Below are 20,069 nucleotides of genomic sequence, written 5' to 3' on the forward strand. Positions count from 1 at the left end.
AACTTGGTGTTAAATATAGACCCTTCTGTGTTACTTGTGTTAAATATAGACCCTCTGTGTGTACTTGTGTTAAATATAGACCCATATCTGTGTGTTACTTGTGTTAAATATAGACCTATTCTGTGTTACTTGTGTTAAATATAGACCTATCTGTGTTACTTGTGTTAAATATAGACCCTTCTGTGTTACTTGTGTTAAATATAGACCTATCTGTGTTACTTGTGTTAAATATAGACCCCTTCTGTGTTACTTGTGTTAAATATAGACCCTTCTGTGTTACTTGTGTTAAATATAGACCCTTCTGTGTTACTTGTGTTAAATATAGACCTATCTGTGTTACTTGTGTTAAATATAGACCTGTCTGTTTACTTGTGTTAAATATAGGACCTGTCTGTTCACTTTGTGGTGTTAAATATAGGTCTGTCTGTGTTACTTGTGGTGTTAAATATAGGCCTGTCTGTGTTACTTGTGGTGTTAAATGTAAACCCTTCTTTTTAGTGTGTTGTTAAATAGACCTTCTGTTTCCTTCTTCAATACAGAAGTTTGTGGTTAAACAACTAATATAATCCTATATTCACTTTACAGTAGTTTGTATGTATACATATGAGTTACTGTTGTGGATGTAAGATGTAGGTGTCCTTGTAGGCTGTAATCATTTGATATTTATGTATACATAGTGTTTTTTCCTTAGGTTGTTGTCGTTGGAAAGTCAAGCAAGTCAAGCATGATTCAGAGATATTGTAAGGGAATATTTACTAATGATTACAAGAAAACAATTGTGGACTTTCTTGAAAGACAGATTGAGTAAGTGTAAATACAAATAGGAATCCTCTAGTTTCTTTTATGTGTGTAAGTTTTAGTATTTTATCAAATATCAAACTTGAATCACAGAAGACATGTTATGTATGAAGGGTGTTCCATTGTAGTTTAGTTTGTAATGACATCACTCATACTGTAGAACATTTCAAAGTATTTGATATAGATCACATTTACCTGATTGGCTAAAGACTGAACGGTGTGAAATGTCGAGATTAATTTGATAAATCTTGAAGTTACCAGTAACAAGCAATAAAGCTGTTGTGTATATTAGACAGTGAACTATGCTGATGGATAAACAACTGTGTAGTGGTTGTAAGATAAGATAATATAGCTGTATAAAATGAGCTGCCAAGTGTCTTTATTAATATCAAAGTTAAATATTAAAAACTATCAACATATTTGTTTTCCACAGACAAGAGAAATATTCCATGATGATGATAAGAATGACAATAAGTTTACCATTTCTGTAGGTACGATTATTGTACAAGAATAATCTGTATGAAAGGCTGAATTAATTACTAATGGTGTTGTTTATAACATGAAAATTATTCATTTGTCACAAACTATTGCATGGATCAAAATATTACATTCTGTGAATTTAACTTTGCTTGAATAGTTTCATCTTTGTAGTTAGCTTTCCTGAATGAATGATCCATCAATATTCAGTTATGACCAGTGACAATGAACATATTAAATAAATAAGTAAATACAAAAATTCATGTGGAAATGTAACTTTATATAAGGGAAGTATTAATCCTTATAGCCTTCCCTCAAGTGAATGTAACTTTATATAAGGGAAGTATTAATCCTTATAGCCTTCCCTCAAGTGAATGTAACTTTATGTGAGGGAAGTATTCTTCCCATTAGCCTACCCTCAAGTGAATGTAACTTTATGTAAGGGAAGTATTCTTCCCATTAGCCTCCTTCAAGTGAATGTAACTTTATGTAAGGGAAGTTCTTCCCATTAGCCTCCCTCATTCAAGTGAATGTAACTTTATGTGAGGGAAGTATTCTTCCCATTAGCCTTCCCTCAAGTGAATGTAACTTTATGTGAGGGAAGTATTCTCCCATTAGCCTTCCCTCAAGTGAATGTAACTTTATGTGAGGGAAGTATTCTTCCCATTAGCCTTCTTCCTCAAGTGAATGTAATCTTATTTTTTTACTCCTGTATTTCATAGCTTCATTACTTCATGGACTTCATGAAAATATTTACAGAAGACTAAAGTAGGGTTACAGTTAGTTTGTGAATTCTGAGTGCTGATTGAGCCTTTATTTGAAAATGGTATAAAACATCTTACAAGTAAACGGTTTCTATGGTTTCATGTTTTGTACATTCTTGGTAGTCAGACAAAATAACCTATTGTCTGTTTTAAAGGTCTGTTTAGATTGTAAGTGGTCAGTTTATGTAAATTTAGATTGTAAGTGTTCAATTTATGTGCTTAGATTGTAAGTGGTCAGTTTATGTAACAAAAGGTGTAATTATTTCTGAAAATAAATAACACTAAATTTGATATTCAAGATAGACTTGTTATCAAAGGAAACTTGAAACATCTTACAAGAACATAACATCAGATAGGTGTAAGGAGGGTTAGATTCTACTAGAATTTTGATTAAAGTAGTGTTTCTCTAATATATTGTTCTTCTGACAGAGTTGACGGTGAGGATGTGAGACTCATGTTGTGGGACACAGCTGGCCAGGAAGAGTTTGATGCTATCACTAAAGCCTACTACCGGTGAGAATGAATGAAAACAATGTTAAACATGTGCATGTAATGTTTTGTATAAAGATAATAAACCTCATAACACTAACAAGAAACATTCACAAATAAAGAGTTTAAAAAAACATGACTAGCTTTGATATTCTAGAAGAACGCGTAATTTAAGGCCTGGGCCAGGTGGTTAGGCATTTGATTTTCAATCTGAGGATCGGGTTAGAATCCCTGTCTCACCAAACATGTTTGTTCTTTCAACCTTGGGGCCTAATGTGATAATCATTTCCACTATTCATTGGTAAAAGAGTTGCCCAAGAGGAGGTGGCAGTGGGTGGTAATGACTCCTTTCTAATCTCTCTGTGGTGATGACTAGCTACCTCCCTTCTAATCTGCAGTGGGTGGTGATGACCCTTTCTAATCTCCAGCAGTGGGTGGTGATGACTCCTTCTAATCTCTGGCAGTGGGTGGTGATGGCTCCTTTCTAATCTGGCAGTGGGTGGTGATGGCTTTTTTCTCCGGCAGTGGGTGGTGATGACCTTTCTAATCTCTGGCAGTGGGTGGTGATGACTCCTTTCTAATCTCTGGCAGTGGGTGGTGAGGGCTCCCTTCTAATCTCTCCGCAGTGGGTGGTGATGACCTTCTAATCTCTGGCAGGGTGGTGATGACCTTTCTAATCTCTGGCAGTGGGTGGTGATGACTCCTTTCTAATCTCTGGCAGTGGGTGGTGAGGGCTTCTTTCTACTCTCTGGCAGTGGGTGGTGATGACTCCTCAATCTCTCTGGCAGTGGGTGGTGAGGGCTCTTTCAATCTCCCGCAGTGTGGTGATGACTCCTTTCTCTCCGCAGTGGGTGGTGATGACTCCTTTCTAATTTCTCCTACTAAATTAGAGACAGCTTGTGCAGATGGCCCTTTGTAACTTTGCACAAAATTCAAACCAAACCATGGGATTTGATCAAGTTGGTGTGTTGTTATAGGTGATCATATCTGTGTGATGTGATACCAGAAATCTTAACCAAAACACACACAACTGGTTTATCAGTGCACAAACACTAGAACCTTATGACAGATTGTCCAGAGAGACTACATGTAGCTATAAATATTGGTATGCTTAAAGAAAATAAAGCTTATTAGATAATGACATCATGATTCAGCTTGGCTAGTACATTGTAGACTTATGGAAAGTCATTATATTAATACTCCTTAAGTGACACTGACAACTTGAAGTGCAAGATTTATGGAACATTAGTTTCAAGTGAACTCTGTAAATATCTGTTTTTCTGTGTCAGGTGCCCAGGCATGTGTTTTGGTGTTCTCAACTGTTGACAGAGACTCCTTTAAGGCTGTTGAATCTTGGAAAAGTAAGGTGAGTTGTCGAGACTTCTGTTTTTGGTAACTTTTGTATAATGTTATAACATTTAAACTATGTGCCAGTGATAATGTTTGTTATGCTTATGAGATAAGTATATTATTTATTTAATGATATGTCAGATTAAAGATAAAAACTGTTATAGAATTTAAATAAAGGAAGGAAAATTTCAGGTTTGAACAATTGTTCTAACATGGTTGAAAATGTTCAGACAGGATTCATATAAGACCTTGGAATTGTACAAAGTTGTGGAAAAAATGTAAACATTTCTGTTTTGATGAAACATGCTTGAATAATTAATCAAACAAAGTTGGTTATTGTAATTGTGTTTATTAGCTATTGTGAATCTGGTGTTTTGAAGAACTTGAGTTTATTGTAAGATTCTCTGGTGGGTACATTTGTAAAACGAAGATGAGTACTACACGGCAAGATTTGAGAGTTGTGGAAATTTACTTTGATTTTGTGGAAAGTTATGGAATCTGTATTCTCAAGATGGCTGCGGGTATGGAAAGTTATAATCTGTATTCTCAAGATGGCTGCTATGGGTATGGAAAGTTATGGAACCTATATTCTCAAGATGGCTGCATGGTATGGAAAGTTAAACCCATATTCTCAAGATGGTCAATGGGTATGGAATGTTATGTAATCTGTACTCAAGATGGCTGCTATGGGGATGGGTTATGTAATCTGTATTCTCAAGATGGCTGCTGGGTATGGAAAGTTATGGAATCTGTATTCTCAGATGGCTGCTGGGTATGGAAAGTTATGTAATCTGTATTCTCAAGATGGCTATGGGTATGGAAAGTTATGTAATCAGGTTCTCAAGATGGCTGCTATGGGTATGGAAAGCTGTAATCCACCAAGATGGCTGCTATGGGTATGGAAAGTTATGTAATCTGTATTCCCAAGATGGCTGCTATGGGTATGGAAAGTTATGTAATCTGTATTCTCAAGATGGCTGCTATGGGGATGGAAAGGTAATCTGTATTCAAGATGGCTGCAAGGGTATGGAAAGTTATGGAACCCAAGATGGCTGCTATGGGTATGGAAAGTTATGGAACCTATATTCTCAAGATGGCTGCTATGGGTAGTAAAACTATTTTAAAGAAAATCTTTGTCAACAAAGGACAAGTAATGTTATTAAAGAGAATCAAATTTTATAAAGTAGCATCTTACATTCCAGGTTAGATGTCAAAAGAATCAGGAAGCGTGGCTCACTTTAAGGTGTAATGTAGCACATTGCTTGTAGCAAGATATTTGGCAGTAGAAAACTGAACTAACCACTCTGGCTACCACTTCATTAGTGATGGAGAAAAGAGTGTTAACATCTATACAGGAGAAGTCTTGTCAAGTTGAACAGGCAGGACGACTGTGCATGACACTGAAGTGATGGAGAACAAATTATAATTAGATTACATGTGACCTTATGCGTTAATACCACGCTTGGGCTGTTATCTAACGAGTATCCTTGGCTGTTAACACACAGTGTTATGTTGTAGTCATGTGTTATTATTTGTTCCGAGATTCCAAGATATTCCACCAACTTTTCAATCACTGTTGGACTTTTGTGTTAAAATAATTCTTAAATTATGATTAAAAATAGGGTAGATTTTTTTCATAAGCTGTGTCTGTGAGATATTTTCTTTATAGGTTGAGAAAGAGTGTGGAACTATACATATGGCATTAGTTCAGAACAAGATAGATTTAATAGATGATGCTATGGTGACTAGGTAAGTGTTTACTGACTGGATTATAAGTGTGTAGATATTGATACTAGATATGCAAACAGTGAGTTGTGAGCATAATGAAGTGTTTTGTTGGTGAGGGAACATGTAAATAAATAACTCGGACCAACGCTCCATCAAATTGTGTTGCATAACTCGGACCAACTCCATCAATTGTGTTGCATGTTTCCCCAAGATGAACCATTTCATTATTTTTATATATCATTTGTTAATCTAGTATTCTGTTATTATAATGTGAAGACAAGTTGAATATTCTAAAATGTGAAGAAATTTTGTAACAACAGTTCAATATTTTATTGGGTTTATTTTATACAGTAACAGTTCTAATGTATGTTATGTTTGTGATTTGGTACATCAGGTGAAGAAGCCATGCTCTTAATGTGACTTAGTGGACTGAAAGCAAGAAGTACAGAGTTTCTAATGTTATTTACACTTATTTTATTTTATTAGTGTAAAAATAAGCAAGAAGTACAGAGTTTCTTATGTTATTTACACTTAGTTTTATTTTTCTGTCAATGATCAGATCTAACAGTTTCTACCTGATTATCACCTGTGATGCATGTAAGTTTTTTTAAGTTTAGCTAAAACCTTAATAATTATGTAACTCTTAATGTTAGTAGAAGGAGCTTTAGTCTTAGAACCAACTCGAACTCAATTTGATTATGGCTAGACTGCAAAACAACAGCCATTTAAATAGAATGGTTTTCTTCATGATTTGTAGAAGGTTAACATGTAACCACAATAGCTTAGAAGTTTTATATTATTCTAACATTGAATAATAAAACTCATTTCTAATGGTTCCACAATAATACAAAGAAATGTGTGTGTGTTTTCACACTTTTTAAAGAAAATCTTCAAACTCTACAAATACAGCTGTTCAGATTTGTCTTCTTGTATTTAATTTATTTGGTTTAATATAATTTCAAGAAATGTTTGAACACTTAATAAAATAACTTTTAATATTTCTTCTGTTGGAACAATTCTATGTGGTGAGGGGACCTCCCCAGGAAGGTTATGTTCTTTCAGTTTACCTCCTCTGGGATCTAAACATCCACCATGTGTTTGCCATGCATGTTTGACCCTTGAAGGGGAGGAGAGGATCCTGGTGGTTGAGGGGTCCAACCCCAACACACCACTTTGCCCTTGAATTTCTATAGATGGACAGTTTGGGGTGGCCCCTGAGGGTCTCAACCAAGTATCAGTGTTGGATGTTTTCAACATATGTTGTGTACATTGTATCTGATGCTGGTGTTTGAGTATAGTGCTCATGAAACACTGGCATTACTGCAGTGTCCTTGTTTGGCACTGTAGTGCTTCCCTCATAAGGTTCCATGGTGGTGGGGTCAGTGGGTGCTGAAACTTTTTTTTTTTTATTATGGATCTGCCAAATAAAAAACTTAATTAGTGAAAAATAGTTCATACATAAACAACTAACGCCTTGAAGATTCTGAGCAGCAATCTTCAACATCTGTAACACCTGTTGTACCTCATCTTCTTCATATTACATTCTCTCTCAGGCAAACCTTTAGGGCAAATGTCTTTTTTTTTCCTCAGAAGGGATTAGAGGGACTTGCTGGCTCTCCAAAGCTTCACTCTGGTGACATATTGGTGGAAACATCCACATCTAAACATGGTGAACTTCTCTTACTACACAAAGATATATCCATTGCTATTTTGAATTTGTCACAAGGGAGTAATTATTGAGGGAAGAACATCCCTGAGTTGGGGATTCTCACTGGTTTCTCTGCCCAAGGAGTTTCTGCAGTGAGGCGTATTTCCACTTGCAAAGATGGAATTATAATGCTGTCCAGTGTTCTCATTTTATCATTTGTATCACTGCATCTACCTGCCACCACCAAGGAATGTTATCTTAATTGCAAGATATGGCCATACATCCCAAACCCTCTTGATGTTTCCAGTGTCAGTAGTTTGTCACTCAAATACGCCATGCTAGGTTCCTTGATGTGTGCTCATTACGGTGGCAAGGACCACGATGCTTACGAAAGTGTGAAATGGACGCCATTGTGTCAACTGCAATGGCTTTCACCCATTCTACTTTCATTCTTGCTCTACTCTAAGTAGTTGAAAGAAAAAGAGGTACAGCATTTAAAGACTATTCAAAACATTACTTATCCTGATGCTTGAAAGTTGCCTACTCTCTTCATCTTGGACGTATGCTGCTGCACTTCATCCTGCTACTAATGGGAGTGCAGACAGATCTCTCTGTGCCTCCAAAAGAATCATTCTCAAACCATATGAAAAGTTTTTTCACCTCCTTGGTTAAAATAGTTGATGAATCAACATCAACATCCATCTCTGTCCCTGACATTCATTCCAGCAAACCCCAAGATCCTTTTTTTCTGGGTACAGGCATTTCCTTGGTACATCTTCTTCTCCTGCCCCAATTACAAAGACATGTCCAGTCCACCCAGGGCAGGATCCATTGTGGTCCCTCAAAGTAAAGACAGTAAAGAAAAGCTGTGAAAAAAAAAACAGAAGTTTTCTCCACTCATTTTGCCTCCACATAAATAAAAATGGCCATCTTGATACAATGGAACTGTTGAGGTTTATGTTCTAATCTGGATGACATCAAAACACTGATTGCTTCCCATCATCCTGTGTGTCTTTCTTTACAGGAACCTGCTGATACAGTCACCTTTTGGTAGTTTTCTGTGTACAGAAATAACAAGCTGTGTGATGGATGAGTGCATGAAGGGGTGGCATTGTTGGTTGACCAGCATGTGCTTATCCTATCTTTGCAACTCAACACACCCTTGAAGGCCTTAACCATCTGTGTTTCCTTGGGTCATACCATCACTGTTTGTTCTTTACCTGTCTCCTGAAGAGACCTGTGGTCAGTCAGACCTTGATTCTCTTGTTGAACAGTTGCCATCTACCTTTTTAATCCAAGGGAACTTTAATGGACATCATCTCCTCTGTGGAAATGCTGATATTGATGAGAGGGATCACTTCATAGAACAATGCTCTCTGATCACAACCTTTCTATTTTCATTACTGGTTATTGTACTTATTTTCATGCATCTAGTCAGTACTTTACTGCCACTGATCTACTTATTTTCATGCATCTAGTCAGTTCTTTACTGCTACTGATCTCTTAATTTGTTCCCATTCACTATTCTCCCATTTTTCATGGAGGTTTGACAATAATCCATGAGGCAGTGATTATTTTCCTATAATTTTGAGAGAGACTGGTCATGGTTGATGCCACTCATTCCACATGCCCCGTTGGAAGCTAAATCAAGTCAACTGACCCTCTTTCAGAACTAGATTCTGCCATCGCCTGTAGATGACAGCAGGGACTGACTGTATTATATAAGCAGCTGCTCAATGTATTTCTAAAACCTCAACATATTTTCCACGATATCCTTGTCCGTGGTGGAATCCTGCCTGAGACATGGTACAGAAGGCTCAAAAACATCCCACAGTAGGTATTCCACACTCTCGAACTGCATCACTTTCCCACTTTCCAGTTTGGTAGATAATACCTCAAAGCTATCCCACACTTTCCCACTGTGTCACTTTCCAGCAGGCTTGTGCACGTGCTGGTGGGTAAGACGCCAAAGCCAGAAGGAATCTTGGATTATGTTCACAATCAGCATATCTTCTACCACCAGTTCCAAAGTCATATGGGACAAAATTCGAAAAGTCAGTGGGCAATATAATTTTGTCCTCTCGATCATGCTCTCTGATGGCCAGTAGCTGTTACCCAGAGCATCATCAATACTCTAGGTGAAGCTTTTGCGGGTATCTAGCAGCTCTACATCATCCTTCACCTTCTTAGCCATCAAGACTCAGGCAAAGTGGTCACTTATTTCCTTTCAAGCTGATTGTCTCTATGACTATAATCGTCCCTTTACACTGGTGGAATTCAAATTCAACATGAGGTATATTCAGTGGCAGCTACAGACTGCCCTCAATCATTTACTGAAATGGACCCCACAGCAAATGGCTTTAACTCTCTCTCTTCCAAAACCGCTTGCTGCCAATCGTGTATTCACCCTGATCCTGAACTCAGTATCAGTGAAGTTGTGCTGCCTGTGGTCCCTGAGACAAAGTACTTGGTGCTTATCTTTGACCGTAAGCTGACCTTTATACCACACATGAAGCAGCTACAGGTCAAATGTACAAGAGCACTGAACATCTTCTGTGTCCTCTCTTCCACTACTTGAGGAATGGATCTATGTTCTATGCTAAAGATATATTGTGCTCTTATTTGATCAAAACTTGACTATGGGTCACTGGTCTGGCTCTGCCAGGACCTCAACCTTAAAGATACTGGACCTTATTCATCATTAAGGACTTCAGCTCTGCACTGGAGCTTTCTGCACTTCCCCAGTTCACAGCTTATACATGGTCTCATGAACCTTCTTTGCACCTCTGCCATTTGCAGCTGTCTTCACTGTATGCTTCAAAACTTCGTTCCTTACCAAAGCATCCCACCTGGAATTGTGTTTTCCTTCCTCAGTGGGCCATACTTTTCAGACCAGATGATCTGCCATTTGTCCTTTTGGCCTTCAGATCCAGGAGCAGTTGGATGAATGGGTCTGTCCTGGATAACATTGCTGTATCCACTGGTCAGCCCATCTCACCATGGCTTCTTACAGTCCCCAGTTGTGACCTATCTTTAACTCATCTGAGACAAGTAGACACTCCTGATTGGAAATACTGTCTGCTATTTGCTGAACATCTGTCTTACAATCCTTCCATTCCTATTTATACAGATGGTTCAAATCAGGTGACTGTGTGGCTATGCCATGGTTTGGTGGTTGCATGCAGAATCCCTCTACAGCTTTTGTGTTCACTGCTGAACTGTATGTTTTTTCTCTTGCCCTGGATCACATAGAAGCTGAGCATTACTCAAATTGCATGATTTATAGTGACTTGCTTAGTTCTCTACTGGCCCCGAATCACTTCACGCTGGTTCACACCCTGTTCTCGCCGATATTCAAAACTGACTGGCCCATTTCTCTTTAACATCTACTTCTATCCAGTTTTCTGGATTCCGGGCCACGCTATGGTATTCGCGAGGAACGAGCTTGCCGAACTGCAGCTAAGTCTATCCACTCTGGCACTATCACTGTTGTGCCTGTTCCATACATGGACTATGGTCCTGTATTCAAGGCTCAGCTACACCTGAAACTGCAGCTAAGTCTATCTACTCTGGCACTATCACTGTTGTGCCTGTTCCATACATAGACTATGGTCCTGTATTCAAGGCTCAGCTCCATGCCAGCTGTTAGTCGACTTGGAGTGACCAGACTACCCATTGGTCACAGTTTTTTAACTCATCGCTTTCTTATCTGGGAGTGATGCACCAATGTGTTGTCTGTGTAACACTCAGGTCACACACTAAGCCACATTTTACTGTCTTACCATCGTTAAGACTCTTAATGACGGCACCATTTTAAACATGTTCTGTCCCAAGGTTTATCCATAACAGTAGACAGTGTTATTGGTGATGGTGACACTGTCCACATTGGAAATGTTTTTAGTTTTTTAAAAACCATTAATCTTTTTAATGCTATTTGTTTCTTAATTTGTACATTACACATTCTTAATGTGGCTCCCTTTTAAGAATCAAAGTCCATCTAGTTCGATTTGAAATTCGAAAGGCCATGACTTCAATGTAACTAGAAAGAAGAGTTTAAACTAGAATTGTTTCAGAATAATGGATGTTACATGGCTTGGCCTAGTGGTTAACATTCCTGTACTGTGAACCAGAGATTCATAGTTCAAAATATTTTAACCTGAAAAACATACTTCTAATTTGAGAGCCACTTTATAGGAGCAACAGTTAACTACCATAATTTGGTAAGAGTTGGCAGTGTGTGCTGCTTTTTAAAATGTATCAGTTCACAATTGTAACTGTGGGTATCCTCTCATATAGCACTGAAACACATGAAACCTTTAAAGATAAAAATTGTTTAAATGTGACATCAATAAATGATTAAACCTCACTTTTCAAATGTTGATAGGGAAGAAGCTGATGATTTGGCAAAGAGACTGAGGTTACGATTTTTACCGAACGTCCCGGAAAGAAGATTGTAACGCCAGTGATGGTAAGGTGTTGTTTTATAGAAGATTGTAATGTTAGTGATGGTAAGGTGTTGTTTTATAGAAGATTGTAACGTTAGTGATGGTAAGATGTTGTTTTATAGAAGATTGTAACATTAGTGATGGTAAGGTGTTGTTTTATAGAAGATTGTAACGCTAGTGATGGTAAGATGTTGTTTTATAGAAGATTGCAAACATTAGTGATGGTAAGGTGTTGTACTGTAGAAGGCGACGTTTTATAGAAGATTGTAAATGTAAAGTGATGGTAAGCAAGTGCTGTCTTTAACAGAAGACTGTAAACGCTAGTGATGGTAAGACGTTGTTTTATAGAAGACCTGTAACGTTAGTGATGGCAAGGTGTTGTCTTTACAGAAGATTGCGCTGTGGTAACGTTATTTATAGTGATGGTAAAGTGATGGTAAGCCGTTGTTTACAGAAGACTGCAAACGCCAGTGATGGTAAGTGTTGTTTATAGAATTATGCGTTAGGTGAAGTGTTGTTTATAGAACATTATAGTTAGAACCGTAAGGTGATTGCCTTTATAGAAGATTATTGTAATAGCCAGATGTTGATAGAAGATTAAGCGATGGTAAGGTGTTGTTTTACAGAAGATCGTAAAAAACGTAAAGTGATGTTTTCCGAATAAGGATCATAAGGTGGTTTCTTGTAGAAGATCTGTAACATTAGTGATGGTAAGGTGCTGTTTTACAGAAGATCAAACGCTTAGTGACGTAAAGATGTTGTTTTACAGAAGATTATGCGTTAGTGATGGTAAGTGTTGTTTATAGAAGATTAAACGTTAGTGATGGTAAGATGTTGTTTTATAGAAGATTGCAACGTTAAGTGGTAAGGTGTTGCCTTTATAGAAGACTGTAAACGCTAGTGATGGTAAGGTGTTGTTTTATAGAAGATGTAAACGCTAGTGATGGCAAGATGTTGTTTTACAGAAGATCTGTAACGCTAGTGATGGTAAGCATGTTGCCTTTATAGAAGATCGTAAACGCTAGTGATCGTAGAAAGTGATGTTTGTAGAAGATGCAAAAACATTAGTGACCGTAGGGCGATGTTTTATAGAATATTGCAACGTTAGTGACTCATAAAGTGTTGTTTTACAGAAGACTGCAACATTAGTGATCGTAAGGTGATGTTTTATAGAAGATTGCAAACGTTAGTGACCGTAAGGTGTTGTTTTGCAGAAGATACGTAACATTAGTGACCGTAAGGTGTTGTTTTGCAGAAGACTGTAACATTAGTGACCGTAAGGTGTTGTTTTGCAGAAGATTGCAAACATTAGTGACCGTAAGGTGTTGCCTTTTGTAGAAGACTGGTAACATCAGTGATTGTAAGGTGATGCTTTTATAGAAGATGCAAAACATTAGTGATGGTAAGGTGCTTGTACTGCAGAAGGTGATGCCTTTTATAGAAGATTGTAAACACAGTGATGGTAAGGTGTTGTACTGCAGAAGGTGATGACGCTTTACAGAAGACTGCGTAACATTAGTGACGGTAAGCGGCGTCTGTATGTACAAGGCTGATGCCTTTATAGAAGATTGCAACATGAAGTGACGGTAAGCCGTATTGCGGTTGGCAAGCGATTGATCTTTACAGAAGATCGCAACATCAGTGACGGTAAGGCGTTGTATCAGGTAGAAGGCGATGCTTTATAGAAGATCGTAAAACATCAGTGACGGTAAGGTGTTTGTTTGTAGAAGACTGCAAACATTAGTGATGGCAAGGTGCCTGTACTGCGTACCGGGCTGCGATGCCTTTATAGAAGATCAGTAAACATCAGTGACGGCAAGGTGTTGTACAAGTCCGCGTTGACGTTTTATAGAAGATTCAAACATTCAGTGATGGTAAAGTGCTGTACTGTACGCCGCGATGCTTTATAGAAGATCAAAACATTAAGTGATGGCAAGGTGTTGTATTGTAGAAAGGTGATGCTTTATAGAAGATTGTAACATTAGTGATGGTAAGGTGTTGTTTTGCAGAAGATATAACATTAGTGATGGTAAGGTGTTCTTTGTAGAAGATTATGGCACATTAGTGATGGTAAGGTGTTGTTTTATAGAAGATTGTAACATTAGTGATGGTAAGGTGTTGTTTTGTAGAAGGTGATGTTTTATAGAAGATTGTAACATTAGTGATGGTAAGGTGTTGTATTGTAGAAGATTGTAACATTAGTGATGGTAAGGTGTTGTATTGCAGAAGATTGTAACATTAGTGATCGTAAGGTGATGTTTTGTAGAAGATTGTAACATTGGTGATTGTAAGATGATGTTTAATCATTGCTTCCATTTTAAATTAATCTAGTGGAGTTTACAATAAGTTTTATTTTTCTTAATAGACAGATTCCAGCCATGACTAATTACTAATTGTTATTGTACGAGGCATGTGTTAAGATGTGTTTATAATTTTCAGTTTTTCAGTACCTAGCCATGAAGTACATAGACCAGTTGAATGAGCCTGAAGTCACAGTTGGCAAAGTGGAACCAACTGCAAGTTCTCAGATAAACAGTTAGTTAATTAGATTTATGGATAACATTTTTTTAAAGGACTACTTTGATCCATTTCAGTTATGTTATGAGTTTTATGTTACATGTTAGACACTTGTTGGTGTTACTTTTCTTCAAGATAATAAAGTGTTATGTTTAAACACAACGTTTTATTCTGCTGCAGGAGAACAGTGAACTGTTTGAAACACCTGAGTTCTGCAGGAGAACAGTGAACTGTTTGAAACACCTGAGTTCTGCAGGAGAACAGTGAACTGTTTGAAACACTTGAGTTCTGCAGGAGAACAGTGAACTGTTTGAAACACTTGAGTTTTGGGTCTCATTTTATAAACATTATAACTTTTGTGGTTCATCTTGTGTGTTGACTAGTTAACCTGAATTTGTTTATAATGTTAATATAAAAGCAACTTCAGTAATGTTCTTCTCTGTTTCTGTAAACAGGTGTCACACCAACAAAGCTCACTCATTTAAACAAGACCCGTCCACCATCGAACAATGGTAACATATCCTTACATCAGCCCAAACGAAGCAAGAAGAAGTCTTTAGTGAAAGGTTGCAAGCTTCTATAGGTGGATAGTTCGTCTTCGAATCAGCATACAGTTTTGAAGAAAGTGCCACTTGACTTACGTTGTAAATAACTATATATAACCCTGTGCTGTGCCATTAGTGATTATAGGTGCCTGTTGGTGTTTTAATTTCAGATTTTTGTAGTAATAACGTGCAGTGTTTATTATCTGAACTGGTCTATAGTATTGTGATCTCGATTGTATCTTGATAACAAGCTTTATTCTTCATTTACAATATTCTATTGTATAAGTGTTAAAGGGTATACAATGTGAAATGAGTGTCTGGTTTATTGTTTGATTATTGTAGTGTATTGAAGTTGTTTCTATAATTACACTACTTTGTATTATTTGACTGGACTTAGTTCAAGTGTACAGAAGTGATGGATTGTAATAACATTCAGACCATAAATAGTTTGTTTAACAAATTAACTTGAAGATAATGTTACGACTTGTGTCCAGATTTAGGTTTATTAATCCATTATTTATCACCAGTTATATATCCTTTTTCTAGCTACACATTTTCTTGTATTTCATTTCTTTCTGTCTCTAAAACTCTAATTTTGGGAAAACTAAAGGGTGATCTTAAAGTTAGTACCAGCTGAGTGACATCAGATAAATAATGTTTATAGAGACAAAATGCTAGTTAATCACAGTTATAGAATATCTGTTTAATGTATTATATATGTAAAAATGGCTGGTATGGGTAGAGAAAACTATATGTAGAGGAGCATACAACGTTTAGACCTTCTTCATTCATTGTCAGGTTCACAAAGAAAGAAAGAGGTAAGTGACCGATAGCTGACAACATGTTTGAAGGGGATTCTGTACTTGATTGTAGGAATGTAGAGGGTGTGCTTAGATATTTGATTATATTTATTAATATAGGTAAAAAGGTGTTCCTTTATATTGGTTTATTTTGGGCTTGAGTTGTATAAGTAAGACTTCTTTAATTTTGCATTTGCTTATGTTTGTTTCTTTATTTAGTATCTGGGTGTTTTCTATGGTTATGTTGTGTTTATTTGGTTTGTAGTGTTCATGTGTGAAGGTGACTTTTTATGTTCTTTGAATCTGGTTTCCATTTTTCTACTTGTTTCTCCAATATAGAAGTCGTGGCAGTTATCACATTGTATTTTATAACTAATGTTGGTGTGGTGTTTGTCAGTGTAGTTTTTACATAGTATAGATCTTAGTTTTGTTCCTGGTTTTGAATAAATTTGGTATTAACTGAATGTCATATTTTGTTATTAGTTTTTGCCAAATGTTGGTTATTTGTCTGCTGATGTCGGGAATATATGGTATGCAGCAGTATATGGTTTCGTGACTTTTTGATTTGTCAGATATATTTACTTTTGTTGGTTGATTTTGCTTTCTGTCTAGGTGTGTGCGTATAATATTTTGTACGGTTTGTGGAGGAAACTTATTGATACTGATGAAGTATTGTTTTATTTTGTCTAATTCATTGTTAATTTTATCTGGTGAGCATAGTTTTATGTCTGTGTTTATTTGGTTTCTTAGTATGTTGAGTTTTTGTTTCATGTGCTGAGTCCCAAGGAATGTATAGTCCAGTATGGGTGATTTTTGGTGGATTCGTGTTTTAAATTGTGTATCGGTTCTTGTAATTTTGAAGTTAACAAATGATATGTGATTGCTTTCTTCCTGTTCACATGTGAAGTTAATGTTGGGATGTATAGAGTTAATGTGATTGAAAAAATTAAGTATGTGTTCTGTAGATTTGAATTCCACAACCGTGTCATCTACATATCTGTACCAGTATAGTGGTGGATGTAATGCTGTGTTAATTGCTTGTGTTTCAACTTGTGTCATAAAAATATTGGCTAGAACTGGTGATACTGGGTTGCTCATGCTTAGGCCATTTGTTTGTATATAGTTTTGGTTGTTGAACATGAAGTTTGTCTTCATCATGGTGAATTCTGTGATAGTTGCTAATTGGTTGTTGGGAATGTCTATAGATGGGTTAGGGTCTTGGATATAGAGTTCTAAGGCTATCTTGCAGGCTTCAGTGGTTGGAACTTCTGTAAAGAGGGATATAACATCGAAACTGGCCATTAAGGCTTTATGATTAAGTTGATTTAGATTAGACTTGAAATTAAAAGAGTCTTTGATGAATGAGCTGGCTGATGTTACATATTTGGAGAATGCCCATGCTATGTATTTACCAAGATTGTATTTAAACGATTCATTTGTGGACATTATTGGTCGTAATGGACAATCTGGTTTATGAGGTTTTGGGAATGCCATATATTTGTGGTGTGCGTGAGTCGGTTTTACGTAGATAGGAATAAAGTGTTTGTGAAATTGTGTTGGCTTTTTTCATTTGTAGTAGTAATTTGTTTAGTTGCGTCTCGTGTCTTTGTTAAATTTGTTCGTGTCTGATAGGATGTTCTTCATTTTTTGGATGTGTTCATTCGTGTTCATTATGACTATAGCGTTACCTTTATCTGTTTTTAGAATTTTTATGTTTTTGTCTTGTTTTAGGTTTTTAATGTAATTATTGTCTCTTTTTGTAAGTTTGTTTTTAGTTTTCTGTTTTGTGAAATTATGTTGATGGTTTTGTGAGAAAAGTCTTTCAAAAAATCGTTTAAGATGTTGTTTTTAGGTGTTTCTGAAAAATATAAATTTGTAATTTTACCTGGGAAGTTTGGCTGTTGGATGTCAATAAAATTATCTAAGTTATCTTCTTTCTGTTGGTTGTGTTTGGTTGTTTCCTTGTTTTTGTTTTCTGTAGAAAGTATCACAAGTCTCCTGGCTAGATCTTCTAAACATGTTTTTATTTCTAAGGTTGGAATGTACCTAGGTGCTATTGCGAAGTTGAGTCCTTTGTTAAGTAGATGTTTCTCGTCTGTGTTTAATTGACAGTCGGATCTGTTAATTATGAGGTTGTCAATGGTTTGTTGTGATGTCTTTTCTGTTGTTTGCATCTTAGTTTTTCTAGTTTTTTCTTGTGGCAGATCTTTCTGCCCCTGTCATTCTTAGTATTGATTTGGTTTATGTTTCGTTGTATAAGTCTGTAAATCTCTGGTTTAATGCAGCATGCCAGTTGATGGTCTAGGTTCATTTTTTGTTTTTGTAAGTCATGTAGTTCTTTGTATTTCATGTTCAACATGGCTTTAAGTAGTTTTTCTGTAAATTTTGGATAATGTTTTGATCGTTTTACCTTTACAAAATTAGGGGTTATGGATGTTTTATGTATTGTCTGATTCAAACCGTGTCTGTGTCACATGACCTGCAGTATGACTGAAGAGACTATGTAAGAATATAATAACAAAAAATATTGTCTGTGGTAGCAGGGGTGTTACACAAATTAAGTTTAGTGGGTTAAGGTGTTAGACCTGTGGTAGCAGGGGTGTCATATTCATCAAGGTTAGTGGGTTAGGGTGTTATTAGACCTGTGGTAGCAGGGGTGATACACAAATTAAGTTTAGTGGGTTAGGGTGTTATTAGACCTGTGGTAGCAGGGGTGTTACACAAATTAAGTTTAGTGGGTTAAGGTGTTAGACCTGTGGTAGCAGGGGTGTCATATTCATCAAGGTTAGTGGGTTAGGGTGTTATTAGACCTGTGGTAGCAGGGGTGATACACAAATTAAGTTTAGTGGGTTAAGGTGTTAGACCTGTGGTAGCAGGGGTGTCATATTCATCAAGGTTAGTGGGTTAGGGTGTTATTAGACCTGTGGTAGCAGGGGTGATACACAAATTAAGTTTAGTGGGTTAGGGTGTTATTAGACCTGTGGTAGCAGGGGTGTTACACAAAGGGGTCATAAGTTTAGTGGGTTAAGGTGTTAGACCTGTGGTAGCAGGGGTGTCATATTCATCAAGGTTAGTGGGTTAGGGTGTTATTAGACCTGTGGTAGCAGGGGTGTCATATTCATCAAGGTTAGTGGGTTAGGGTGTTATTAGACCTGTGGTAGCAGGGGTGTCATATTCATCAAGGTTAGTGGGTTAGGGTGTTATTTGACCTGTGGTAGCAGGGGTGTTACACAAATCCAGGTTAGTGGGTTAGGGTGGTGTTAGACCCATGGTAGCAAGGTATCATATACATCAAGGTTAGTGGGCTAAGGTGTCATTTGACCTGACACAGGTCTAATAACACTTGTGGTAGCAGGGGTGTCATACAAATCAAGGTTAGTTGGTTAAGGTGTTTAGGAGCCACTGAACAAGTTACGAAGGACTTTAATTAAATAGTGCCTTTAAGTTTGAATGGAAGATATAACTTGGTTTAAACTAGATGTGTGATCTAATGGAAATTAGATTAACTGTTTATTTTATTATTACAGAAATCTTTCATGTGGTGCTGAAAACTGTTTGGTTATCACTTTGTCAGTGTATTTCTGTGACGTGGGTATTTTAAAGAACAGTGGTGACACCTATTAAGTGCACAAAACATTTGATAAAGAAGATGGTAAATTATTAAAAATCTGTTCATTTATTCTATAGATTTTGACAAAATTCCCTGATATTAATGCTATCGTGTGAGTTGTTTTGGACAATAAGTTTTCATAAATACACTAGAATGTTATCAGTAATCCAGCTTGTTTGTTGATGAATAAAACTGTCAACTTTTCTGGTTGTTTGAAGCTAGACTGTTTTGAAAACAAATGTTAACTTTATATATTGGATTATGTTACTAGATATATGTTTAAATTATATTTAGTTATGTTTTCCAGCATGTTATTTTCATTGTAAAGTTGTTAAAAGTTTTTTCCACATCTGAATAACTGAAAATAACTTATTTTCACTAAAAGTTTTTATATACGATTCATCGAGACTGTTGTATCATAATAAGTGTTGATTGTGTGTTAATTTGTGGACTTCACAAATCACAGGTTTTCATAACTGTGTAGTTTTGTACAATATTAGTATAAAGTTTCACATGTTTACTGTCCACGCAAAGATCGGTCTTTCTGTAAAGAACGTAACTGTCCAGGATGGTTCTCAAGTTAATGACTGAGGTAATAAAACTGTCACAATAAAACAACATATCTAATTGTCAAGTTATTTGGTGTGTGGCATCTATAAACAATTGTTCTTTTTGTCATAATAGGAAACTGTGTTAGATTCTTCACTGCTGTTAAGTGTATTGGTTTATATATCTGTCTTTGTATAAAATTGGTATTGGAGGCCACACTAATATTTTGTATCTAATTTAGGGTTAGTATTGTATGTATAATATTACTTAGTAATTATGTGTCTATATGTTAAAGTGAACCTGTTTAACATTACTGCTGGTATAAAGACAGCTTCTATGTTTAATATCG

General features: G+C 36.5%; 1 protein-coding gene, 1 long non-coding RNA gene and 1 pseudogene across 2 annotated transcripts; 2 read left to right on the forward strand and 1 right to left on the reverse strand.

Moving 5' to 3' along the window:
* The window catches only part of LOC143241741 (ras-related protein Rab-23-like), a 13,770-nt pseudogene extending 2,019 nt beyond the window's left edge, over window positions 1-11,751 (forward strand).
* Window positions 11,752-11,778: 27 nt separating this feature from the next.
* Window positions 11,779-19,303, forward strand: LOC143241687 (uncharacterized). The gene is made up of 4 exons (XR_013022259.1): window positions 11,779-11,802; window positions 14,139-14,234; window positions 14,672-14,857; window positions 19,089-19,303. It is a non-coding gene; the product is annotated as an uncharacterized LOC143241687 (long non-coding RNA).
* Window positions 15,766-18,665, reverse strand: LOC143241686 (uncharacterized). Its single transcript, XM_076484917.1, has 2 exons — window positions 18,261-18,665; window positions 15,766-18,203 (listed from the first exon to the last, which is right to left on the reverse strand). The coding sequence occupies exon 2, from the start codon at window positions 17,053-17,055 to the stop codon at window positions 15,967-15,969; it is 1,089 nt and encodes a 362-aa protein (XP_076341032.1). The 5' UTR covers window positions 17,056-18,203; window positions 18,261-18,665; the 3' UTR covers window positions 15,766-15,966.
* Window positions 19,304-20,069: the final 766 nt, after the last annotated feature.

The sequence above is a fragment of the Tachypleus tridentatus genome, unplaced genomic scaffold, assembly GCF_004210375.1.
Source record: "Tachypleus tridentatus isolate NWPU-2018 unplaced genomic scaffold, ASM421037v1 Hic_cluster_1, whole genome shotgun sequence".
NCBI lineage: Eukaryota > Metazoa > Arthropoda > Merostomata > Xiphosura > Limulidae > Tachypleus > Tachypleus tridentatus.

Bases quoted from the DNA above. Each gene is read 5' to 3' on its own strand.
- LOC143241686 (XM_076484917.1), bottom strand. From the start codon at position 17,055: ATGGCATTCCCAAAACCTCATAAACCAGATTGTCCATTACGACCAATA.